This window comes from Pterocles gutturalis, unplaced genomic scaffold (genome assembly GCF_000699245.1).
Source record: "Pterocles gutturalis isolate BGI_N339 unplaced genomic scaffold, ASM69924v1 scaffold47169, whole genome shotgun sequence".
In the NCBI taxonomy this organism is placed as follows: domain Eukaryota; kingdom Metazoa; phylum Chordata; class Aves; order Pterocliformes; family Pteroclidae; genus Pterocles; species Pterocles gutturalis.
In genome coordinates, this window is record NW_010137517.1 from 1,273 (window position 1) to 28,400 (window position 27,128).

At 39.8% G+C, this 27,128-nt stretch overlaps 1 protein-coding gene across 1 annotated transcript; it reads right to left on the minus strand.

Moving 5' to 3' along the window:
- Nucleotides 1-1,389: 1,389 nt before the first annotated feature.
- Nucleotides 1,390-27,128, minus strand: ST8SIA6 (ST8 alpha-N-acetyl-neuraminide alpha-2,8-sialyltransferase 6; the record flags this gene model as incomplete). The annotated part of the gene is made up of 6 exons (XM_010082625.1): nt 1,390-1,858; nt 4,897-4,989; nt 6,306-6,418; nt 9,255-9,399; nt 21,274-21,360; nt 26,993-27,128. Coding segments are annotated over 6 exons (1,043 nt in total), but the record flags the coding sequence as incomplete, so codon positions are not given.

The window sequence follows — 27,128 nt, forward strand, 5'->3', positions numbered from 1 at the left end:
TGGACTAGGAGTATGGCTCGCTAGATGGCTTCTAGGTCCCTTCTCACATGTTTTACACTATTCTAATAATATATGAAAGCCTTTATTTTTCTATTAATTCAAACAAATTGAATAAAATTGTGTCTTCTTGGTACTAAATCTGCTAGTTTAAAACTCAGCAGTCTCTGACAATGAACCAAGTGTCAATGTATCTTTCATAGTATGTTTTCTAAATACCATCAAAGGATATTTTCAAATACCTTTCAGAATCTAGCCAGAATAAAAGCCCTTAGTTTTTGAACTCAAAATTTCTGGCTTGAACAAGATTATGCTATTTTAATTTATTTAACTTGAGTAATACAGTTGTGAGATTACATCAGTCCAATTAACGTGTATTGTATACAATGGGTAGCTCTACTGTACATTTCACTTACTGTTATATTAACTTGGACCCCTTGGAAAAATAGAGTTCTGTGAAAGGCAAATCTGACAACAGTATTGTGAGCTGGGGAATTTCTGAGTTAACTTAAAACACGAAGAAGTATTCATACAAATAGTTCTTATTTTGTCAAGAGGGCAGATCAAGACTGAAAACATGCAGACAAATCTTTTCAAAGCCATCTGTAATCTGTACACAGTAAATTGGCTCAAGGTCAGGGGCCAAGCTCTGTGCCGCGTTTCTCTGAGGCAATACACAGAAGGCAGAGGTCCCAGGGGGATGGGACAGTTAGGAAGGACAGAGGAAATGGAATGACACTTGATCCTGTATTTATAACTCCCAGATTCAGAGCTGCCTCACGGTAAAATCCTCAGCAAGATTTGCTTTAGTGTATGGCACTCACTACTGTCCTCAAGCTGTTTCTCAGCCCAGGGCTGTGAGAGCATACTGCTCTGAACTTCTCTTTACCTAACAAGAGGGAACAAGGGGGTGTATGCATGCTACTCCTTTGCAGGGCAATCTTTACTTTGGCCTCTGTGTACGTCCGGAAAGGCAGTGCCAAGATTAGGTGTCTTCTCTTGTAGATCATAGTATGTGACTGCCTTTAATAAAGCAATTCACAACAGAAGCTGGTTCATGGGAATTGATACCAAACAGAGGTTGGTAGAGACTCTTTATCTCTATCTGTGATAAGGATACACTACGGATTGACTTTAAATTATGGTGATGATGTATATTTAGCTATGCTCCCCATCTAAAGTCCACAATTAGAAAACATTTCTCAACTCTGTGATACTTTATATTTATTCAGAAAACTCCAACCTTTCACTTACTTTATGAACACAACTTTCATTATCATAAGGCAGAAATGTCTCCCTAAGGAAGAACAGACACACACCATTCACAAAACAAGTTTTCCCTTGACACGTTACTTAAAGACATTTTACTTGGTAAGAATGTGACCTACCTTTTCAGTCTGATTCACATTTACCAAACTGCAATTTCAAAACGCCTTTGCCATGAAGCTGAAGAATCTGGTTGTATTCTTTGGGCATTGCATGGAAACCTGGTTTAGGCAGCTGGTTGTCATAATAGTGGTGGCTGATTGGCATCTTCTCTGTGGATTTTGAGAAAGGCCAGAAGCCATAGAGCTTCACATTCTCACACAGCTCAAGAGCAGCACTAGTGATCATAAAACCAGATGACAACCGGTAGGCTTTCACACCCTTAGTTCTCCAGAATTGGGCAAGACTTTTCAGATAAATGGGGTGGAAAAAGATTGCCCTTTGGGTTGCTTTGAACTCTTGCAGAGTGTGATATACTTTAAAAGAAGTGGCTGTGTTGCTTCTGAAGGAAAATGCCGGCAATAAAAGGAAAGCATCTCCATAGACTGCAATGTTCTCCAGAAATTCTCTCTTCTTTTCATTTAGTTTGTTGTATCTGCAAAGTACAACATTTTAGGAAAAGAGTGAATAGAATGTACTATTGATATATATGTTACAGATTAAAACAGCACAACTGAACTTGCATACATGAGTTATGAACTCTGCTGCACCAGTTCAGCCTGTCTACATTGCAAATTTATACCAACCAGCTATATGTGCAGTTATGAAAATCTGTCTTTACTGTATAACAAGAGCACACTTCATAGGATTGAATTGGCAACATGGGAGCTACTGAAGCAGATCAAATTCACTACTAATGAGATCAGAACCTGTTTATAGACTTGAACAAATCAAGAAATTTCAAAGGAGAAAAAAAATCATATTCATACTTTCTCTTTTTAAAAATACATGCTCTATGATACGTACTTCATGTGTTTGTGAAATGTGTTTCTTACATCAACAGGTATACAATAACCTGTCTTCAAAATCTGTGTCTGACATGCGTGGAAATACAAGTATGCATATGAGCAGTCTTGGAGTGTTAAAGATCAGTGTGTGCTCAAGTTTTGCAGGGTTTCAGCTGCTTTTGATATACTTTCAAAATAGCTGAAAATATAGGCATGTCTATTTATCTTCTTCGACTACAAAGGGAAAACATGGAGATCTGTAAAGACTTAGAGATCTAACTTTACAAATGAAGAAGATTCATCCTCAGATGCTTTGGTTCCCCAACAACCAGCAAAGAGACTTAATTCCCACCATTGGATAATTCCATGCTCCCAAATATTGAACAGTGAAGTTCCAGCGTTATCCACGAAGTGATACAAGACACAAGGGGGTCACCCAGCTCATTTCCTCTATAGATCTGAGTTGTCTGAATCACCTGAACACATGGTGCTCACATCCTCTTTGGGATACAAAGCACCGAGTTCTCTTTTGTAGGTAGTTGTGTATCTGAACAGTGTATTTTCACCTTTTAAGGGCTACCAGAGCTCACAAAGGGCTCCAGCAGGAACTGGAAAACTTGGTTACATTTATTTTCACAACTTGATTAGGTTCAAACCCTCTTCTCCTGTAGCACTTCAAGACAGAGGACAGCAGCCACTGCCATTTCCATTCAAAACTTCACAATTCAAAATGAAGGAGTTATCAGTTACTTCTTGCACAACTGAACTCATGCAAGGAGTGATACACCCCTTCTCAGCCTGAAGGGGTTTAAAGTTACAGCTTCTGCTTCCCAGAAAAGTGCCATTATCACCAGACCCTCAAACAAAATGAATGAGAGAGACTCAGCCCCTCCTGCTGACCTTGGTCCCCTGTGCATGCAGGAGTTGCACAGCCAAAACAAGCAAGAAGCACCTGAGCCTAAAGCCCGCCTGGATGCGTTCCTGTGTGATCTGATCTAGGTGTTCCTGCTCCGGCAGGGGGATTGGACTAGATGATCTTTCGAGGTCCCTTCCAATCTCTAACATTCTGTGATTCTGTGACTGAAGGGTGAACTTCTGGCCTCTACTTCAGTAACTTTCTGTTTCTATTCAGTGTACAAGTATATAAAGAGCCTTCAGGACATAATTCAGACCTCTGTTCCTCCCTAGCTAGAAACCTGAACAACTCAACCTCGTCTTGTTCTCCTTTCCTCTGCCACTGTAGCCCAGCTCCATCAGGACACATAAGAACTGTCCTTCATTCCTACATCTACATTGTACACCCTGACAGACACAGTGCAAAAGCTGGTTAACCTTAACAATAATAACATCAAACTAACCCCGTACCCAAACACAGAATTATAAATTAAAATGAATAAAGTCAGAATAGATCTTCTGAGAGAAGAAACAAACTTAGTTCTTCCAAATGGTGCCAAGTCACTTCCTTCAAAAGCATTTACAGTGTTCTCTGAACATTTAAATTAATATTTTTTTTTAAATCCTAAAGTCCTCTCATAGTCTCATTTTGTCCTCACACAGGTTTAGCTCCTATTTCCTTCAGTGTAACACCTATTAACCCTGGTGTGGCTTCATTTGGCTAAAAAATGAGCGCAGCTGTGGCAGAACACTTAGATCAAGCCCAGACAAATCATGCATCAGGTCAGTAGTCACCAATGATGCTGAGTCACTGGACAAAGTTTTCCTTCTTCATATTCTTGCGCAGCCCCACTAACATCATTGAGCTAAATCTGGTTTTGGGGAAGCAACAATTCATCTTAATTTAACTCAAAAAAGGGTTGGGTAAGCATCAAGGTAGTTAGTACTTGTTGCAAAAAACCAAGTTCTATCCTTGAATCAATGGCAAATGCCTGTTAGTCATTTCCATGCTCACTTTTTCCTTCTTCCTCTAAAGGAAAAAAAAAAAAAAAAAGCTTTGACTGATGCAGTCTATTTGACAAATACAGATATGACAGACAATAAGATACAGTAAGATCAGTAAGCAGTAAATAACATGCCACAGCAGTCCTTTTCATAGATAAACTGCAGTTCCAGCCTGCTGAAGATGTCAGATTAGTCAGCCTGGTCTTATTAGGTTTTCTTTTCATCACGAAGGTGAAGAAAAAAAAAAAAAACAAAAAAAAACCTTTTCTGAGAAAAAAGTGTGTGAGCAGCTTTCATATGGATTGAGAAAATGGATTACAGAAATTTGGCCTCCATTCAGGAAATAGCCTTCATCAGAACAGCCTCTAAGCACATTACCTAAAAACATGTGCTTACAGTCCTACTTGTAGAATGAGACACACATTTCCAAGCCTTCCTGATTTATGATTACAACTCCTTTCTTATGAAAGGGTCATGACGGTCACGGGGGGAAAAGAAGAGGCTTGGGTTTGCAATCATCAGTTTTACTCTGTCATAAATTGTGGGCTGGTGCCAACTGAGGCACTTGCTAATCTGTGTATTGCTGACTCCTTTCTGCTACAAAAAGGCCAGGTTTAACAGCTTTCCACTTATACTGGTACATATTTTACATGGGAACCAAAGCTTAATGAAGCAATCTGCATGCACTGCTCTCTACGCTGGTATCCCAATGGATTTCCAACAAAATCTAAATCATGTCAAACAATTATACAATATTGCACAGAAACAGATTTGAAGTAGTACTTACTTCTGAGCTATGATACTCGGATTAACAGTCACAAGGTTTGTTTTATTGCCAACATCTTTGCTAACGCTTCCTGTGGTTGGAGGGAGGTTACACCTGAAATTGAGAAACATTTACTTAAACAGATGCACACCAGAAATGCTTTACAGTTATTATTTGCAAATTCCTCTCTTGTGCAATGACATTTTCATGTCAGCTCCCAGAGATCTCTAAGCACTTTACAAATATTAAATAAGGCTTACAGCACTTCTAGTAAAAATATTTAATCTACTGTACAGATGGTTAAAATAGGGCACCGAGAGCTCATTTTCGTAGATCATCTCACAAATCAGAAGCAAAGTTAAAAACCCAGAAGGAGTGAGTCTATGAATGCTCTGTCTCTGCTGGGAAATATTGCACCTTCTGCCTAAACAATGCATTTCTTCTGAAAATCTTTTATCATTTTTCTGTTTATAACAGTCTGATTGATACCACTCCCTCAGCTTGCACAGCAATGTTGACAGCTGTTTCATGAGACAACAACAGCATAACTTGTCCAATTGCAGAAACAGTGGTTTCTATAAAAGGTAAAGAAAGTATTTTTTTAAAAGTCAGTAATTTAGTAAGTTCAGCATCTTAGCATGCAGATTTCCCATTTTTATTAAGGCAGTTATCTACCTGGAAAGACTGTTTTTTTTTAATTTGAAAAGCCCCAATATTAGTCAAAAGTAGGAAAGGAAACAAAATCCAGCAGGCTGTGCAATTGGACATCACTGAGAGAAGAACCTTCACTCTGTTATTCTGTTCCCTTGCAGGAACTACAAAGTGTGAGTCATGGACTGAGAGAGTGGGCCAAATTACGCACTATGTTTTCTCCACAATCTATAGAGGCAGCTGAAAAAACCCTACTTAAATTAGATGCCTAATTTTTTTGATACCTAACAGAAGGTGAGACAAATACCAGGGCAGTCAAATAACTGCATGAGTGAGCTAACCTACAGCTAAGTAAACCCTTTGTTAAACCAGAGGCAAAGGTAAACATCTGACATTTAATACCAGTCTTTCTTATTTCATGTTTTCTTTCTTTTCTTCTCCTGATTAAAAAAAAAAAAGAAAAAAGAAAAAAGAAAAAAGTTCCCTCTCCTAAAGGTTGTTAAATTAAGAGAAATTTCAGGCTCTCAGATAACCACGTTTCACATCACTGTCAAGGTATCTTTGCAATCATAGATCATACATGTATGCATATAGTCCTCTCTTTACTTAGGAAGCAGTGTTCTGAAATTCACAAAGCAGAAGGAGTATCCTTAGAGAAGCAGAAATAAAGAATTGTCAAGATCCTTCCTCATTGCTACAAACTGGCATTGGCATGCTTCCAACCCTGCCAAGTTTTTAGAAACATTGGACACACTTCAGCAAGATGAAGCAGCTCTTACCTAAACACAAAGTCAGAACTATCGATTTCAGCTCCGCAGCTGGAATTTTTCAGAATGCCTCCATTTCCAACCACGGCACAGGTCTTGAAGGGATAGACTGAAAGGGGAGAGGCCTGCAAACAGATAAAAAGACACAGCCAATGCCTTATAAATCTTTTGATTGTTTCTTTGCGTCTTTAGTAATTGGTCCTTGCAGGTTTAATCCAGTAAATCCCAGAAAGCATTCACCATTTAGCAGACAGGGTTGCCAGGCCTGGACAGCTAAGAGCCAAAAATAAGCACCAGCAGCCTGAGAACTGCTACTTCTGTCGTCAGTGCTCTTATGGAATAACACCGAATTGTTAAAACTGGATTAATATATTTTAAATACACTTTAACACAAAAATTATCTAGTAGTGGACTGAATCCTTGACAAGCTAAGGAACAAACTTCTACTGATGACAGTTTAAATTTACCCATTTTCCTTTGCACTGTAACAGACTGGGGGTTGTCACATAGTCATTCACTTTTCCAGCTAATAGAAGGTAACTTTGTAAATGTTCATTACTTTGTCATCACACAATTACATTTGATGTAAAATAACAAATTTAGGGGAACCTGAAGACGCTGTAAGGGATAATCACGCGCCCTGGCTTAACTCATTGTGAATGTGACAGCTAGCTGAAGAGGTTACCGTATCCAGCTGTCCACCCTCTCTGCTCCTCTTCTTGTTAGAGGTTCCTGTCTTGCAGTGAGGAAGCTGAATGGGAGCTAAGTGAACCAGCACAGATCACAACCTACTAAATTTATGTAAATTGCTGGCTATTTCAGTTGACATTAATATAGTTGGCTGTTATCCCAGGGCCTCAGCAACATTTCATACATCTTGTTCAATCTCTCCTGCTGTGGGAGCATTGACATTCAACACAGAGGCCAACAGCTGGGCTGCTTCGACTGCAGAAACTGAACCCACTTGTCAAATTGAATCAAAACTTGCTTACACAAAGTGTTATCTTTTCTCCTTCTCTCATCAGCTTGCCCAAAGAGAAGCAGGAAGGGCCACTGTTATGAACAAGGCAAAAAGTGTGGGGAAAGTGGTAGACATCACATTGCCTGGCAACATATTACAAAACAACACGTTCAAATATTTTGTTCAATCCTGAAAAGACAGAAGGAGAACACAAAGGCCAGGTGACTCTGTCTGGCTTAGCATGTATATATGCACGTAAAACATACTGCTTTTTTATTTCATTCAGTTTAAATTTGGAACCACTGTACCCTCTATTGCAATTAAGTCTTTTAGTGATTCACAGCAGCATTAGAATGGACTGGACTCTTGAATGCTGGGATCTCACAAATCAAGAATGCCAGAGGCAGGCCAGAGGGCTCCCATGTGGTCTTACTTTTAAGAAATTAAGTACATATCTGTGGCCCTCTTTGTCTGGTCTCCAGAGCTTACATGTCTCTTATAAGTCCCAAGTTGCAAATTCTGATTCCTTTGCTCAACCTGTGTTTCTGGCTGCAAAGGCCCCACCCCAGTGAGCAGCATTCCTGGTGAAAGGGCTGGAAGGAATGACCTATGAGGAGTGGCTAGGGACCTTCAGGCTTGTCTAGTTTGGAGAAAAGGAGGCTGAGGGGCGACCTCATTGCTCTCTGCAGCTTCCTGAGGAGGGGAAGTGGAGAGGGAGGTGCTGAGCTCTCCTCCCTGGTATCCAGTGATAGGACACGTGGGAATGGTTCAAAGCCGCACCATGGGAGGTTTAGACTGGACATTAGGAAGCATTTCTTTACCAAGAGTGTGATCAAACACTGGTACAGACTTTCTAGAGAGGTGGTCGATGCCCCAAGTCTGTCAGTGTTTAAGAGGCATTTGGACAATGCCCTTAACAACATGCTTTAACTTGGCCAGCCCTGAACTGGTCAGGCAGTTGAACTAGATGATCATTGTAGGTCCCTTGCAACTGAAAGAGTCTATTTTCTATTCTATTCTATTCCATTCCATTCCATTCATCAGGTTTACCATCAAAATAGCTTTTGTAAGTTATATGACCGAGCCTGCACTAGAAATGGCATGGGAATATAAAATGTTGTTCCAGACTGAAATGCCTTTGAAAATGGGAATGAGAACAGCAAAATGAACGTTCTCAGATGATTCACACCTGAATTCAGCTGGCTGCCAAGCCAGGCTGGAAGTTGCATTCTGTAGCAACCCTACCTACAATCTGATCTGTGATACCCTTTCCATGCCTCCACCACTGCAGAGGAAAGCAGGAAAAGAGGTCATACAAGGTGAATGAAGAATTGCATTCAGGGGGTGAAGGGTCCCCTCCAGAGGAATCAAACAAGGCAGCTCTATTGCTAACCGAAAATATGTACAATACACCAATTATAAAAACAGGTAAAGATGCAATTCTTACCAGCATTTGGACAATGCCCTTAACAACATGCTTTAACTTGGCCAGCCCTGAACTGGTCAGGCAGTTGAACTAGATGATCATTGTAGGTCCCTTGCAACTGAAAGAGTCTATTTTCTATTCTATTCTATTCCATTCCATTCCATTCATCAGGTTTACCATCAAAATAGCTTTTGTAAGTTATATGACCGAGCCTGCACTAGAAATGGCATGGGAATATAAAATGTTGTTCCAGACTGAAATGCCTTTGAAAATGGGAATGAGAACAGCAAAATGAACGTTCTCAGATGATTCACACCTGAATTCAGCTGGCTGCCAAGCCAGGCTGGAAGTTGCATTCTGTAGCAACCCTACCTACAATCTGATCTGTGATACCCTTTCCATGCCTCCACCACTGCAGAGGAAAGCAGGAAAAGAGGTCATACAAGGTGAATGAAGAATTGCATTCAGGGGGTGAAGGGTCCCCTCCAGAGGAATCAAACAAGGCAGCTCTATTGCTAACCGAAAATATGTACAATACACCAATTATAAAAACAGGTAAAGATGCAATTCTTACCACAGGCAGCATCTTAAAAATGTCATCTGTAATGAGGATTGTCTTTTTACTGTCCACTTCGTAACTCATGTTACTTCCCAGTGGGGTGTTGTTTTGAGAAGCAACAAAATTGTGAACTGCATCACAGCAGGAAGCTAATTCTGACCTGCAAAAAAACCAAACAAAATCTGCTCAAAGACAGGCAAATAAGCAGGAGAGCAGTGGTGGAGAACTGGATGAATAAAAACCAGTTCTGACTAACTAAGCAACAAAAGGCTATATAAACCCTTTACTACGTAATTTCCCTTGACTTGCTTTGCAGAGCAAGTCCATTTTCACAGCAAAAGTTCAGAAACTAATCAGACCAAGAACTCATTTTCTTAACCTATTTTTCCCTTTTGGTCTCTCTTTCCCATCCAGAAAAAGTTGTAATTGGTCTTATCTTTATTATTAATTGATAAGATTATTTAAAAAAAAATAACTGAGAGACTTCAGTTTCTAAAGAATTAACAATGTGATTTCAATCAACACAGAACAAGTAACCGTAAGAAACTAGAAGGCTGAAGAAAAAATGAACCAAGGAGATGAAAGGAATGGTCATCGGAAGTATGGGCTATAGTACTTCGTGAACAGTTAGGTGGTTGCAAGCCAATTAATTAATAATTCATTTCGGCAGCTGTTCAGAATGGTTTTCCTGTGCACAATATCACAGATGTTAAATAACTTACATCACAACTTGCAAATAAAGAAGATGGATATCTTTGTCGTAGAGAGAGACAGCTTAGCTGCTCCCCGAAACACCTAGCAGAAGTCCTTACATAGATAAGAATGTGAGGGATTCACTCAAACTTCACGTAGGAGTGAAGGCTATCACCCATCTTCCAATTCCTGTTACCTCCAAACTTATAAAAATGTAAGTGAATACAAGTTAAATGCAATTATAAGCCCCATCAGACCTGAAATCCTATAATTCATTTTGCTTTAGGGAACTTTGCTGCCACTGGATCTGATTTTCAGACTGTAAGGCTGAAATATTCATGGCCAGCCATCATCTATCAATTGGTAGGACGTAGCTACCTCATTAGGTGAGATACTAAGAGAACTACTAACCATTTAGAGAATAAAATTCATTGATAACAGAATTGCCTGGAATTTTGAAGAAGACAATGCAGCAGGGAAAAGATAATAATTCCTGCCCTAACACTAGAGGTTAACTGTGAAGAAAAAAAAAATGTATTTACAGTTAGAGCCAGAGGAAGAGGAAAGTTTTTTTTCACACTTTTTTCAGTGAGTATGGTAAACTAAACCACTGGAACTAGTTAAACAAATTTCAGCCAAATTCCGGCTGAAAGTAAGCTGACTTTAACAGGGTAGGACACAGGTAAGAGAATTTGCTTCATTCGACTTTATCAACAGTGGACACAGAGCAAATATTCTAATAATAATAATAACATAATTTTATTTCTGATGGAGATAGGCATAGTCTGGCACATGGAAGAACCCAAGGATTATGTTTCCTGGAAGACAGAGAAGGGAATGAACAGGTCTAGGATAACTCCCAATCTCACTTCTCTTGAAATAATGGTCAAAATGGGGTGAAAAAAGGTTGTGAAAGTTGGTTTGATTAATACATAAAATACCAAAGGAAAGAGTACCATTTCAATTGTCAGATGGTTTACTGCTATATATTAACCCATTTTGAATACTGAGCTCTGAAACTCCTCAAAGACAAAGTTTCCAGATGTGTGAGGAACGCTGGGAATGACTGAGTGCTAGGATGGCACAGATCCGAAATAACCATACCAGGAGAGCTACCAGGAAATTTAACGGGAAATATCACTCCTGAGGGAGGAAACGGTGGGTTTCAGATTTCCACAAGCCATATTCAGCTTCACTCTCTGAACACAGAGATTACTGGCTCAAAGCCTTAAGGGGCAGGGGGGGTCTGCGGTCAATGAAAACCACTAGATACAGCGGTAGGGAGGGAACTGAGACTATTCTCTTGAGGGTCAGGAGGGGCACACATCATGAAAACAATTGCTCTTGGCATATAGTGTCCTATTTTAAACATATGGGAAAATACAAATGGAGCAATGAGGCAGGAAAGTCAAATGATTACGTCTGGGAACACTGGATGTTATTGAACCACCCTTGACTAGAGTCCACTTGTTTTTCTTTCTTGTACACTTTTTCATATAAGCAGCTCTTTCTAACCTTAATCTGTACTGCAGTAATAAGAGGATTCAGATATCACTGTCAGGCCCTCAGGGCACCACCAAGCCTCCCTACCCCTGCCCAGCCCCCCATCCTGCCCATGGCTCAGAATCCCATTTCAGCCCCTCAGGGCCATCAATCCCCATGCCAGCAGCAGGGCAGCAGGGCCAATCTCCAGCTGTGCCCATCCCAATCTCCAACTATGCACATCCTGTCCCCTGGGAGGTGCCCAGTGCCCGGGGCTAGGGCTGTCCCTCTCCCGGCTGCGGGTGGGACAAGCCGGCTGCCAGTCCCTGCTCTGCCAGCCAGGCTGCGCTGGGATCCTGCTCCCTGTCCTGTAGGGAGCTGCCATCCCTCACTGCTCCCTGGCAATCACATGGAGATGAGGAATCACAAAACCCATAATTTTTAATTCCTTGATTTTTTTCTTAAAGCTAAATGAAGCGGGCCTAAAAATTATCTGTGTCAACCACGGGATGTTGAGAGGAGGAGCAGTAATGCCAGAATATTCTTGCCCAGCTTTAGTCAAGCAGCTGTTTTCTGTGTGATGGCTAGCAGATCCTGAAAAAGCAAACTGATGACAGATAACATTAATTAATACAGGTGACACATTTTTGCTTTTTATTACTCATTCCACAAGAACGAGTGCTTCAATAAAAGCAGAAACAGTCTGGAAGAAAAACAGATATCAGAACTAATAAGAAAGTAATACTTTACATTAATATTATGGATCCACAGAGGAAGTAAAACAGAGCCAGGCTAGTTCAGAAATGCAGTAAGAACAAGTTAATACATATTGGTTAATGATATATATTCTCATGTTACCTAAGAGCATATGTGCTAAAAATTTGGAGGTAACAACAGAAACCTCTTACTTAGAACAAATCACTGCACCGAATCCCACCATGCCCAAATATCCATGTACAGACCCCCAGTGGGAACGCATGTGACACGCAGACAGTAACACCCACTGGCATTATATTCAGTGATTTGTCCATACAGGACTTTGTACAAGCTGTGACAGATGGTACTTCTACAACTGACAGCAAACTATAAGGAAGGGGTAGAGACTGACCAGTTCAAGCAGTCTACTACTGCAACTGTCATAACAGTGTTAATGTCATATGCGGTCACTGTCATGAGGTAATGACATGCTGAAGAGCATGTACTTCATATGATTATGACATGTACTGTGCAAGTCAATTTTTTTAAAAAGTGCTATAGGTAAGGTGTTGAAAAGCCAAGACAAACACTTAAACTCAACTCGTGTATCATGCCACCTGGGGAGAGAGAAAGTGTTAAAACTTACCATTCAAAGAAGTTCCTAACCAGATGGTGGGATAAGAGACAAGGGTCAGAATGCTAACAGCACCAAATGATACCGCCTTAAACCAAACTCCGCATTTTCTTTGGAAGAGTAGAAAGTGATCCACATTGTCTGTTTCAACTGGGAGAAAACACTGAGATATGGAGGCAGCTCTTGGAAGATGGGATGTTGCTATACAGGCTGAGCATCCACCTTAGATATGTGTAAGAACATGGATGTAGCTTACAGTAAGAAGCTTTAAGTTCTAGTTGTTAACAGAGCTGCTACACTTGCCATAGACAAAGGTGTTTTTATGATTCAGTCACAGCATTAGAAATGCAGAGTGAAGGAAGCTGGAGTCAAAAGTACCCAAGTTTTGTAGGGCCCTAGGTTTGGGAAGTATCTCCTCTGGAATACAGGTTGGTACTGACAATTTCTTATTTGGAGGAAACCTTCTCTCCAACATTTCTCCTGCAAGCAGCTGAAGTGGAGTGAGACACAAGAGCTATTTTTAAATCCTGAAATGTAACATCAACCACAGGCATTTCTTACACCAAGATAAGCAGAAAGGGAGTTGATTGCATCTTCTGGAAATTTCACTTTTAACAAGTAAGGAACAAAAACGGTACCTGGAAAAAGACCACACCATTTGGACTGGTACTACACACCTCATAAAACTGAGTAAGTACAGTCACGATAGTCTTATTTGACAACCTAGCCGGAGTGGTGTACTGCATTTGTCTGTGAAGTTTTGTTCATATTAGACAACACAGAGTCATTGTTGCACTGGTGAATGTTTTTTGTTGCTCAGAAGGTGCTTTCACTGAATTTCGTCCTTTGTGGACCAAGGACACTGAACCCATTTTTGTACTGAGGTCAGCTGGGGTGGAATTCTTGAGCTCATATGGCATCTAAATAATTTCTTTAGGTTTGTGGCTGCTGAGAACTTAAGCAAATCCTGATTTCTGAAGCAAGTTATCAAAGTATTGAGACAAGTCAAAGGAATAATGTTGTTTTCCAACTGCTATGCAGTCAGTCCACACCGAACTGTGGGCAGAGGACTGCTGCCTTGACTGTACATGTTTACAAATGCCTCTGCATAATACAAACACTTCACATGGATAGTCCACTCTATTTAACGGAATCAGTAAGTATCTGCAGGATCTAAATATGTAGTTTCTTTGCAGTTCCAGTAATAGCTCTGTAGCTAAGAAGCTCAACCTGAACTATTGTACCCCTCCTAGCAGCAAAATTAATTAGCTCAGCTTGGTTCTGCACTAATACGAATATATGCATTTTAGCCGGTTCAGTGCTTGCATACAGGCTGCATGTGCCTGCTGACAAGACATGGTGTGCACCCATCCTGAAGAGACTGCAAATGTCTCAACATCTTCCTTCCAACAACTCAGTTTGAACCAGCCATAAGGGCTAACACAGCCAACAGTTAATCAAGGGCTAGCAGAGTTTCTCAGCCAGCCCTTATCTTGAGTGGAACCGGAAGAATCTGTAATAAGGATGAAATTTGTCTTTATGGAAAGCTGCTGCAGAGCTTAAAAACTCCTCAGTCCTCCAAACTACTGATAGGACTAGCAAGAGGACCTTTGATTCATCCTCCCACAGTTAGCAGGGTGGTTTTTATTCAGAATGCCTTCTTTCATTATAAATGCTTAGCTAAAGTAATTTTGTTCCATATTTAAAAAAAATACTTTATTCAGATATATACCTGGTGTGAAAAAGTGCTTGCTTTTGCACCAGAACTTTACACAGCCTCACACTTCAGAACACCACTGGAATAGTCTGCCCAGCCTAGAGCTGGACCACCAGGACAACACAGTTAATGGTGATCCTCGAGGGGCTGCAAGTACGCCCAGGGGGACATGAGCCTGCAGAATCTGACAAAACTGTGTGAACTTAACAGTATTTCTTTTGTGTAGACTACACTTCAGTGTGATGCCAGTGCCTGCAGACCTGGGGCCAGAGGGCTTTCTTCATTGCTGAGGACAGTATAAAATATTTTACTGTCACTATACATTGGACTAAATTGAGGTGGGAGGAGGGGAAAAGTGGATGGGGATGGACACTGCAGAAGTATCAAAATATGCAAAACATTGTTCTAAATAGCAGATGCTCAACTATCCTCTAAGGCCAGGGTGGGAAGGGTGAGGAAAACAGTCCTAATTGGCACTAAAGAAAGCCCAAGTTCAGTATTAGGAACCACACTTAAACAGGTTGCCTAGGAAAGGTGCAGAATTTCAATGACTGGAGATTTTTAATAGATATCTGGCCCAACCTCTTCCAGTAATGGTCTAAGTCCATTTGATTCTAAGTCACTTTTTACAAACATCTGTACAAGAGAACGTTTGTTTGCAAAAATAATATCATATCAATCCTGTTACAAAGCACTTGCACATTATCCACACCAGCAATGCTTACACAGACACGTCTTTGTGGATTTTCAGGTACCCAACACACATAAACACCACATAAAAGAGATAACCAAGGACAAAGTAACACTATCAAATACTTAAATCTGTAACTCCTGTATGCCTGATGCTAAGTGTATTTCACAGCACAGTTTGTAATATCATTTGAATAAAGGGCAAAGCATTCCGAGCGACAAAAGTTTGTGGATTACTAATAACCAGAAAAGCCTATGCTTGCCTAATAGCTTGTTTTAATAGTTCACCTAGCTTGGGTATTTGTAATCATTAGTTCATTTGAGCTATTGTACTGTACATGTGAAAACAACAAAGACTTTGAGGTTTCTTATTGAAGAGACTGTCGTGACAGCAAGACTACCTTTTATCTATGTCCACTGCTGTAATATTTTATAATGAGCAAGCAATTATCTTATTGTACTGCACTGGGGGCTCTAGACAATGATATGGGTTTCTCCAGGCTCTTGTCAATCCAAGCCAATAGCATCAAAGTGCGATGTGGCATATTATGACATATTCCAATCTTTTAGAAAAGAGTAGTTAAATCTGATGTCTGAAATAGAAAGTGTTGAAGGGGAATACTATGCTGACAGCCCTTGAACTGTCTGTAAATAAAGCAACATCATAAATGTTTAAGACAATGAAAGCCAACTGCGTTGAATCTGATACCAAGGCTCAGTATGTAAAAAGTGTAATAAAATTTTCAAGCCAAAGACTATTTAAAGAGTCTGCCACAAAGACATAATTAACTCAGTCTGATCGAAAATTAGGTTCCCCTTATAGGAATCCTCCAACCTTCAGGAAAGTATATAGTCTGTAGAGCAATTAAAAGATTCAACCACTTCTCCAAACTGTCACCAATTACTATCTCTCCACCCAGCCTTTTTCTCTTCTGAAATAGAAATATGTCTCTGAATATATACTCCTGATATACATATGATCTATTAAAAATATGCAGCAAATGTACTCTTAAATCACACTGTAACCTCAGGGTTCTGTGTATTTTCTTGCAAACTGGAATGGAAGATTTCAGAGAGTATAGTGGAATTATTGATCTGCTTAGTGTTGGGAAAGCTATTGATTATGTGGTGGTGTGAGCTTATGTAAGCAAAATACCCTGCAAGGTCAATTTATATTTGTGTTTCAACTGTGGCTCATTGCAGTACACAGATGTGTTAAGCAATACTGTTATATATGTTACAGTGTCGCACACTACAAATTAATCTCTTCAGGAAGGAGCGGGATTTTACGATCTATAGGAATGTTTAACACATGCTTTTCAGAAGAGATATTAAAGTGGAAAAAGGGTAATAGAGGTCGAGTGGAATAACAAGCAGGAGGGGAAATTACAGGACTAGGAAAATGGGTTGATCTTTTAACTATTCTTTTTAAGACCCAGGGTTCTTTTTCTAAAGTGGTAATGCTTTCTTTTAAAAAAAGTTTAAAATACTTTGGTGGGATGGAGCAGTGTGCCAGCTGAACTGCAGTGTAACATCAGGGGTTTTAAAACTGTATTTTACACCTAGGAATTTCCCTCTCCATTATCAGATGCAAGTAAGGTTTGTCAGGAACAGTATTTCCATGGGGAGGGGGCCCAGTACCCACAGCTCACCCAGAGCTATTCCAAGTGTGATACCACTCCTGAAGAACTGCTGGAGCTTTGCCAGGCTCCAAGCTCAGCAAGATAGCCCAGAAATACAACGCCCAGAGGCTTCTCTGAAGCACAGCATCTGCTCAGTCATTCTCTGTATCCTCCTTCCCCTCCTGCCCAGTCATTCTGAGGGCTGTTTTAGCTATTTGTTAGCTTCTAGCAAAACCACGAGTTGCAACTATTTGGAAAACCTGCAGATTATTTGCCGCCATGGGTGTATAGGCCCAATGAGAATAAATCAAGCTTAAAAGTCTGTAAAGCAAAGAGACGTGGAGGTGTAAAAAACAATTACAGTTTGCACCCAATTGGGCTCTGTAATTTGTTGCACTAATGAAACATTTCTTTTAAGTGGAAAACCTTTCAAGAATACTAATATAATAATTAATATTCACGTTACCTAGGGAACCTGAGACTCTACTGTCTGTAGCTAGAAGAGCCTTTGCAGAGGAAGCTACCCAGCACAGCTTTTCTTCTGAAGCTTTAAGAATGATGCTTCCAGGCAGCTGTGAGTCTATTTCCCCTCCCTTTCCAAGTTTCTACCAATCCTCTCTTATAACCAAGAAATCCAAAGACTTGCTTTGTCTAAAACAAGTTACAGCTGATGTAAATCTGAAAAGGGAGGAAGAATTCAAGCGGGCTTAGAAACAAAGGGATAATGTGAAGATTCCAGATGATTCTACATGATTCTATGATTGTAGAGCCATAAAGAACAAGAAAATTAAAAAAAAAAAAAAAAAGAAAAAGAGTAGCACAGCTGAATTTAATAAAGGGAAGGTCTGAACAAAAAAATACTTAAATAGTTCTCTACACGTCAGCAACAGTTAATGAAGAAGACTTTCCCTAAATCACTGTTAGCAGGATGGCATTTACACCACTTCTGGTGTAGGCACACCACCTTTGCTAGCTTCTATTGCAAAGTTAGATAAAACCTCTTCAGCAATGGCTGACAAACACTACTGTGAGGCACAATAAATCTTAACTAGATTGCAAGAGCAATGAACCAAGTGCTTGCACTTGCTCCTCTGAGGGCAGCCTGAATCTGGCAGTGCTGATGTCAGCATTACAGATACTGAAATAAGTGAAGGGCCAGGAGACTGGTTCCCCGACAGAGGCTGAACAAAAATCAACCACAGAAGAGTGACTGTGGATATGGGAGGTATTAAAGAGAACATCATGGCTCGTACTTGCCTCATGATTCTTCTTGATTTTGAGAAACACATGGGTAAACATCATGTAGCTGTCAAGAACCACCGATCGCTGCCAGATAGCAACCCAGCCAAGTGCATGTGAGCTTGCACAGCAGAGCAGCTTTAGAGAAAGCCATCTGGAATAGGGCAGCTCTCTGACAACAAATGGACACAGTTTTCACAGATGCATTGCAAAGATGAACTATGTAGTAGAGGGTCAACCTTCAATCCTGCACTCTGCTTTTTGTACAATGGGTTGGCAAAAACACTGTGGTTTGTGCCACATGTGGCTGTCAGCTGTAATCTTTTTGCCAAATACAAAGATAAGTATTTCTTTCCTGCATTGCACTTCTACTTCATATTCTTTTATTTGGCCTGGATCTGCTGGGAGTGTAGCTTACAAAGAGAATTGATATATACTCATTGGCACATGGTGCTGTCTTCTAGGAACATATGAGTTACTGGCTCAGATCACATATTTCTTGACTCCACTACCAGTGTGATGGTAGCCAACAGCAAAAGCTGCAAAGGAAAACACAAGAAAGCTTCTCTGAGAAATTCACTACCCCACGGGAAGCTGCTTTTGAACCTTATTAATTAGAGGTTAGTTTATGCCCTGAAGCATAAGACATTAAATCCCTTAGAAATATGCATGCCTGCTCTTAATAACTTCAGGATAATACAGAGATGTCATACAACTGACACCGCCTAGGAAGCATGTAAGTGTCCACTCCATTTAACAGATGGGCAAACAGGGAAAGCAGTCAAGCAGCTTCTCTTCAGTCTAGTCAGCAGCAGACTCCTGGCGGCACTGGCAGGGGAATATGACACAGCCAGCCTCCTGACGTGTTGAGCTGTATAACCCAATTCCTGCAGCACAGCCCCTCTGAGATTAATTTCCTCTTCTGCAAAATGGGTGTGTTTTTCTACCTTCTTAATGAGATTTTTAGAACTGAATAATATTTTTATTACACAATTATTATGCATTACCTGACACTAGGCAAAGTTAGAAAAATAAAGAGATGTACTGCCAGGGAATTAATTCATTTGTTTCACCACATTTCTAGAAGCTTTGTTCCCCATAGAGCTTTCTCAATGCACCATTTCTCAGCTAGTGTCCTTGCAAAGCTAGTTGCAGGCTCTTGTGCTTAAGTCTGATAAATAAGTTTGGGAGTGCGGTAAGCACAGAGTGTATTCAGATTTAGTCAGTAAACTTTACACTGATTTTTTATCTTTTTAAAAACATTTTGTTTTTTTGAAAGCCTCTAATGACCAACTGCTAAGATTCTTGAAAATCTCCAGTATGGTCTGGGAGCAAGGACAACTGTAAAATTTTATTATCCCATTTCCAGAAAACAACAGAGAGGAGTTTGAGAGAATGGAAAAAGAAAGAAAAGACTTATGCAGAAGCACACACCTTTTGTAAAATAATCATCTACAATGCCCTAAACCCAAGTACCAGTCCTTGGTCATATCAATGGAATTTTTGGATTATATCAAAACAGATCAGATTTCATAGGGACTGTCATCAGGATTGCAGCATGAGTTGTATGAACTAGCTAATACACTAGCTAGTCTGGATGTTAAAAAGCAATTAAACCATAACAGCACAGACCTTGAATTCTGATTAAGTGACAAGAGTTTGTCCAGCCTGCGCTGAAGCATGGGTTTCAAAAATTTTTTTTTTTTTTTTGATTGATATTCAAGCTAAGTTAAAGCTAGGAAGCTCACCTCAATGTACATACAGTCCACATTTTCTAAGTGGCCTTACTGCACCCCACAGTTTTCAATGTTAATATTTCCAGTCTGAGCATTGGTTGTATAACCCACCTTGACTATTTATGACCCACACTCCTTGCTAGAAGGCAAAGATAGCAAGAGGAACAGTACGCACTTGATACTTAAAAGTCCATCAGTCTCATGACAGTTTAGGTAGAGGGTGTTATGCTTGTTTCCCATAGGCCTAGAAGATGTAGAAGAAGCTGGCCCAGTGGAAGGGAGATTACACAAGCAATAAATGAAGAAGTCAAGTAGGAACAACAAGGAGCGGTTACTCTGCCACTGACTTGTACACCTAGCACAGCAGAAGAAGTGGCAAATTGCTGGTAAGTGGAGGCTGGTCCTTTCAGAAGGAAGAGAAGTTTAAAAAAGACTGGAAAACAAAAACCCTAAGTGTAGCAGGGTGAAGAGCACATGAGAGCAGCTTGACCTCTTGTCAACTCTGTACAAGACACCTGCCCATTCTGAAACAGAATGGGCTGCTTCTACAGCTCCGTAGCATGTTCCAACATCTCTGCACAGCTAAAGCCTGCCTGAGTTAATTGAAAGTTTCTTAAACATTAACTCTCTGTATTCTCCTACCTCAGCTTTGGGAAACACCATTAGTCAGTTATGATACACAGCAAACACAGTAATTTATGTTGCACAAAAAGCTTTACCACCCCACAAGCTACTTCTTCCAAGGGTATAATGCTGCATATGTAGGTACTACGTTTTCAATGACAGTTAACTCCAAAGAGCTGGAAGGTAGGTCAGTTTTTTTATTTTTAATGATCATAACAGAATCTTTCATTCTGATCCATGTAATAACGTAATTAAAGAGAGTATTTCCCCCTGGAAAAAATAGGGTTGGCACAGTGAACCTGTCCTCTAAGCCCAGCATAATGCATTTCCAAATGAGAGTGGAAGCTTCGCCATCCCAAACAAGGCCAGATGTAATCACATGCTTACATGCTCAGGGGCCATGACATGCAGCGTCACACCTAATGAGTGCCTTGGGCACTTCTGTAATAGCAGCAATATTCTTCAGGTAAGAAATACACTGCTTCATTACACAGTCTTTTACCAGAGTGACAGCTCAGACGGACAAAATCACATTACTGGTTTGGGTTTTTGGGGTTGGTTTTTTGGTTTTGCTTGTTTGGTTTTTGGGGTTTTTTTTGTTTTGTAGATTTTGTGTCAGGAACATTTTAATCCATTCTGCTCAGGTTAGTTAACTATTCATTATAGTGGAGACAGGTGAAATTAGTCTAATTTGTGTAGTTCTCTTATCCTACTCATTTTGCACAGTTCTATTCAAATAAACAAGAAGAGCCCCAGCATCAAAAGATTAATAGAAATGTATAAATATGATGCAGTCTAAAAGCAACACAAAATTATCTTTTCAAAAGGGAAGATCTAAAGTTATCACTCGTCAGACAAATCTGGGGTAGACAATTTTTCTAAATGAGACAATGAATATTACCTAAATTTTGTAGATTCTTCTGGTCTCCTTATCCAGGTGCAGTTCTGCAGTTTTGTGACTATGTGCAGATAATAATCTTCTGAATATCTAAAAAAAGGCAACAACATCAAACACTAGAATATATATGTATGCATATTTAGAAACAGTCTCTAAAACATTCAGACGATGCATGTATTAATAATAATGCGTGTGGTGCATATATAATAGCTTGCTTTTAGAACTCCATGGCCTATTTTATTTTTGCAATTTGTAACAGTATTATCCTCATTTAATTAGCATGACCTATTAAACACCACTTCTTAATAGTTATGTCCTAATGAACCTTTCTTTTCAGAAACTTTCAAAAGTACACCGATTTCAAACTTAAATATTTGACCATAAATATCTTGAAGTTACTAGAAATAACTTCAAGTGTGAGAATCTAAAATAATACATAAAACTTTTTCTTGTACTTGGTGTTTTAAACTTCAAAAATATTTTGAAATTAGGCTCTTGCAAGCCAAGATGAAACATTACACTTCTTATGCTTTTTCTTTCATTAACCTTACAGAGTCCCCAAAGCTCAATTCAATCATCTAAGACCATAGACCAATATTTACAGATGTAAGATTTCCTTTAAATTATCTCTTAAATAAAACAATCTGTTGTTTTACACCAACCAGCACTTTGGTTACATTGGCACATGTAACCAAAGAACTTTCTACTCCTTTTAAACCCTTTCAAGAGACTTAATTTGTCCATATGTGAAATACTTCAGAACATGTTAAGTCCAAAGAATGGAGACATTTCTTCCCTTATAGGTTCAATGCTAATACTTTTCCCATTTGTGCTTGGATCCTAATATAGGTTTTTTAAAAACAATAACTGAGTTATAAGGAGGACTGGGGGAATGGGAAGAAGAGATGATATGGATGCCATGACTACAAATTCTATGTGACTTGTGTCTCCGTTGTATTATTTCAGCAAAAATGGCTTAGTGCTGGCCTAAAACCAAATGATCACGAATTTATTTAGGCTGGAACTTAGAAGTGTGTATTTTGAACAGTTTTGCAAGAGTTGGGATGGCAAGAACCCTCACTTGTTTTCACATGGAGCATAAGAATTGATAAAAAGGCTGTGGTGGCTTGCAGCTGCAGAACTCAATGACCCAAAAGCTTCCTTCTCTCTCTGTGTGTTCAACATCCTTCTAGTACCACAGCTTTACAGTAAACATTTGAAAGAACAGATCCCTTTTCCTGTTTGCTTCACAAAAGTACAGCAACTGCTACAGTTATCTACCCGAGTAAAATCATGTCCCATTTCCACATGGAAAAATAAACTGAACTTTTGAGAGGAATTCTGCATTAGATTTGCTTCATAAAAGTACAGCAACTGCTACAGTTAACTTATCTACCCCTGAGTAAAATCATGTCCCATTTCCACATGGAAAAATAAATTGAACTTTTTAGAGGAATTCTGCATTAGAATTTGGTCTTGGCTCAAGTTTGCACCTGTGACAACATGTACAATTTTCATTCTCCAGACGCAGCAAACTCTTAATGGAACTAGATGATTGTGACTAAACTGAGTTTACTGAGCTCTTGCACAATGCAAGAGAACAGGAATGGATGCACAGAAGTGGGAGAAAGTGAAATGAGCTTCATTGCAGCTGTAGCTGATCCGACCTAGAGCAGTACATTCTTCCTCCTTCCAGTCCAACTCCAAATCTGTCCTTTCCCTTGTGCCACTACTGGTACTTACTTGCCTCCACCTCTGTTCTGTTTTTGACAGCTTTTGCACTTGTCAAATGCCTTCATAGGCCTCTTTAGTTCACTACCATGGCAAAAACAATAACCCAGAAGGAAAAAAAAAATGCATATACATTTTCTTCTTCAGTATGCTAAACCAGATCAGGAAAGATTCTGTCGAACACCACAGCCAGTATAAGCAAGTACTGATGGGAGCAGACAAACTGGGAACAAGGCTTTCCTATTTTGGCAGCTGCCTGCTGGTATGTTGTATTAGCAGCGTTGGAACTGCAGCCAGAGCAAATGGAACTGCTTTCTTGCTGAAGCTGCTACCTAAACTGGCTCACCATGGGGTCAGACAAGTGTCAGTACCAGCACAGGGAGTACATGGAGGAGGAGGATGGGATAGAAGCACAGGAACAAAATGGCCTATGCTGATGTTGCATCACTCATCCAGTTTTATTCCTTAAGACTAAACAATAAATAACTCTTAGATGCTGGGACTTAAGGAAAAAATCCAGAAATTAATAGGATAACAGGGCATGAAGAATTACTTAGGCTACCATTATCTAGGAGGAAAAAAATATAGAAAAAAGCAAATTCTAGCCTAAAGACATTGATAAGATGAAGATCAGAGTCAGAATTGAAAAGAAAAATTACCATCAGCTCAGAAAGAAATCTCATGGACTGGGAAGTTATCAGCAAGTTACAGGGAAACATTTGGTAAGGAGAAAAATCAAAGTATCATCCATAATGCTACTTCTGAGGTTTCATGAGAAATATGTGCACTCGCACTCACTGTCAGAAACCCTTCTTACACATGTAACAGAAGCTGTACCTAGGGTAAAAACACCAATTACACAGTGCAAGAACACCATTGCCGTGCCACTGCTCTCCACTGGATGAAACCACTCTTGCTTGGAGGTGTCTAAGCTCACCAGCTCACCCAGACCAGCACCACTGCCAGGTCTTTACAAGGCAGAACACCACCTTTGCTTGCCCGATGCATCCAGCTTTTGCTCCTCTTATGACTTACAACCAAAATACCGACTGTCAGAACTCATCTTTGCCAGTGCTGGCACAGCAGTGCAAGTGGCAGAGACACCCCAGCAGCACGTCCTGGGGACAGGAGCTCCCAACCACGGCAGCTCTGCAAGGCAGCCATCACATCTGCTCACACCAATATAACATTTCCATGAAACAAACTCTACTTGAGTACAGACAATACTCCCATAGATTAATTTTTTTTAAAGACTCAAAGTGAAGCTCTGGGATTTGCTGCAGCTGGGTTTGCAGCCCAGAAAGCTTTGCTTTCCTCTCAGAAAACCTATTTTAGCATTTCCTGCTTTAAAGGAGCCTTGGGGACTCACTTCTCCAATGGAATCAGTCCAGAAGGCCATCAGAATATCATTTCATGGCTCTGCTGTAACCCAGACAGTCCTCTTCTCCACTGTGCCGTTTTAATGACCTGGGACAATACATCTATTTCCACTGGCACCCAGGAGCTTAAAGCACATAATCACTGATGCTAAAAGGGTTTTATTGTTAAGATAAAAAATCTCAGGTAAATTGAACTATAAAAATACACGAACAAGACAATAACTACAGTGCCAAGAATAGTGAATGAAACATGTTTCATCTCTGTTTTGTCTGCCACCTGCACTACAGCCATTATAGTAACTTTCTGCTGTAGGAAATTCACTTACACTGTACAAGCCTTGCTGGTAAGTAACATTTGGAAGGATTTTTTTTGCCTACAGTGCTTGTCAGGTATGCAGTGACCTTAACTGCAGTGGCTAAGGTGGCATTCTTATGCACAGTCAAGACACTGACAAAGTATAAGTGTCTTCTAATTTTTGGCAGATATCTAAAGGACTACAGCAAAGACAGAAGTGTCGAGAAAGTAGAGAGACAATAGGTAAAACGTCAGAGAGGAGAAACAGATGCAGCCCCACTGGTTACTTGCTAAAACTAAATGCCTACTTGAAAAATGGCTCTTTGAATTAGAAGGAAAACGGAACAGCAGGAGTGAAAAAAGGAGACACTCCTTCTTGGCAGCTTATGTTCATGAAGGAAATAAACAAAAACAACAGTAGGAAATGCAAGAGAAAATGAGGATCCCTTTTGCCTTTGGACACTTTAAGACTACGAAAACAACTATCTGTTTTTAAAGCCCTCAGGAAAGGGTGCACAGGGCTTGCTCTAGAATAAGAATGGAAAACTGCCAGCAAAACTCAGCATTTCAGGCTCTTTATCACCACCAGCACATACCTGCTGCCATAATAACTTCCCACTTACATAGCATTTTTTACTATCAAATTATTTGACAAGCTTTAAACTAGTAATTTTTTTCCCTTTCTGCCAACTGAAGAGGCAAGAGTGTCCAGAATGTCCCTGAAAGTCTAGGGTTGCAATATAAAGCATTTATCTACCACGGTTGTGGGTCACACCTTGAAAAAGCAACAAAGATACCTGCAGCTTTTCTCAGTGAAGGGCAATGAGTTGAAATATTCATGGCACAAAGCAATCCCTTGCTCCTTTGTTCCAAGCATCAGTTTCTCTTCCTACCTGCCCAATTCATCTTCTGCCTCATTGAATGGTGCAGCTCCTTTCTCTTTAGCCACAGAATAAAGGTCTCACACTTCGTAAAGTTTCTCCTACAATCTCAGTTCCAAAACGTTCTACCTATGAAGAGCCTGTACAACTTCATAACACACAGGATAAATAACAGCATTTATATTGCTATAACTGGATTTTGGAGGCAACACAGTGACTGGTTGTCCTTCTTTTGGTGTTAATCACTCAATGTTTCAGTCAACTGTATTCTTTGACCTCTGTTTGCCAGTCTCTGTTTCAGCTCTCACTAGCAGTGCATCAGTAACATAGCAGTCTACCACCTTTCAAAGCAGTAAACACGTCAATAATAGTGTTGCTGATGAAGTGGAATATTGGTGGGAGAAGAGGCTATAGAGAAGAAAAAAAAAGAAAGAATTAAAAGAGTAAAGACAGAATGCTGGGAATATGGTGACTTAACAACAGGTGAAAGGTCTTAAAATGCAATGAGAAAGTGAGGAGGGGGCAGAAAAGACAGGAGAAGCTTTAAAATAATGATTTAGGGTTGTTTCTGTGTTAAGAAAAAATTTTACTTCTCCAGTGCTTTGAATGGGGAAAGATACATAATGATTTTCAGCAGAGCTTTTGTTTCTCATTCATTCCTCTTCTCCTCACAAATGGGGGACGGGGCAGCTTCCAATTTTAAAAACATTGTGGCACAGAATTTTAAGCTGGAACTTGGTCCTAGTAGGAAGCCTTTCTTATTTACAATGTTGTATTTATTGGAGCTTCCATATAGGCAAAATGTTACATGTCAAAAGCAATGGGCTGCTTCTTCCATTTTCACTTTAAAAAGTGGCAAGGAATTTGAGCAGGGCTGATATCAGAGATTTTTTTCCACATCGGGAAAAGGGAGAACTGTGAGTTGAAACCCAAAATTAATTTGGGGTGTTTTTTCAATATGTCTAAAACTGAATTATTAGTTTCCTGTGGACTAGTTATTATAATAAGTGCAATTAATTAGCAAGTTATTATAGCAGTATATTTCCATACTTACTCTAGTGAATTTGTTGAAAAGAATCCATTAACTGAGGCTGCTCATAGCAGGAGTGTTCACCAATCAGGAAAAAGACACTCAGGAATGAAATTATACCTCACAGACTCTGATCAACCTTTTTGTGGATATCTTGCAATAAAATGTTGCTAACTGGCAAGGAGAAATCTTGTTGACTTGTATTGCAAAAATAAAAAAAAATAAAATCCAACCTCAAATAAATCTAATTCATGTGAAAGAAAAAATGCAGGCAAACATTGGCTGAACAATTTCAGTTTCCTGTTTTATAGCTCCACATTAATATAATCGACAATTACGTAAGAGAGGACAATCTTTTACCCTTTTATTTAAAACAAACGAAGCAGAAATCACAGCAAACACCTACCTTTTCTTCTTGATAGATGATGACAAAATGTTGTCCTGAACTGCCTTACATTTTGAAGCCTGTTCAAACTGGTAAATTCCATTTTTATTAACAGTTGTTCTGTTAAAAAGGCAGAGGGGGAAAAAAAAGCAACAAA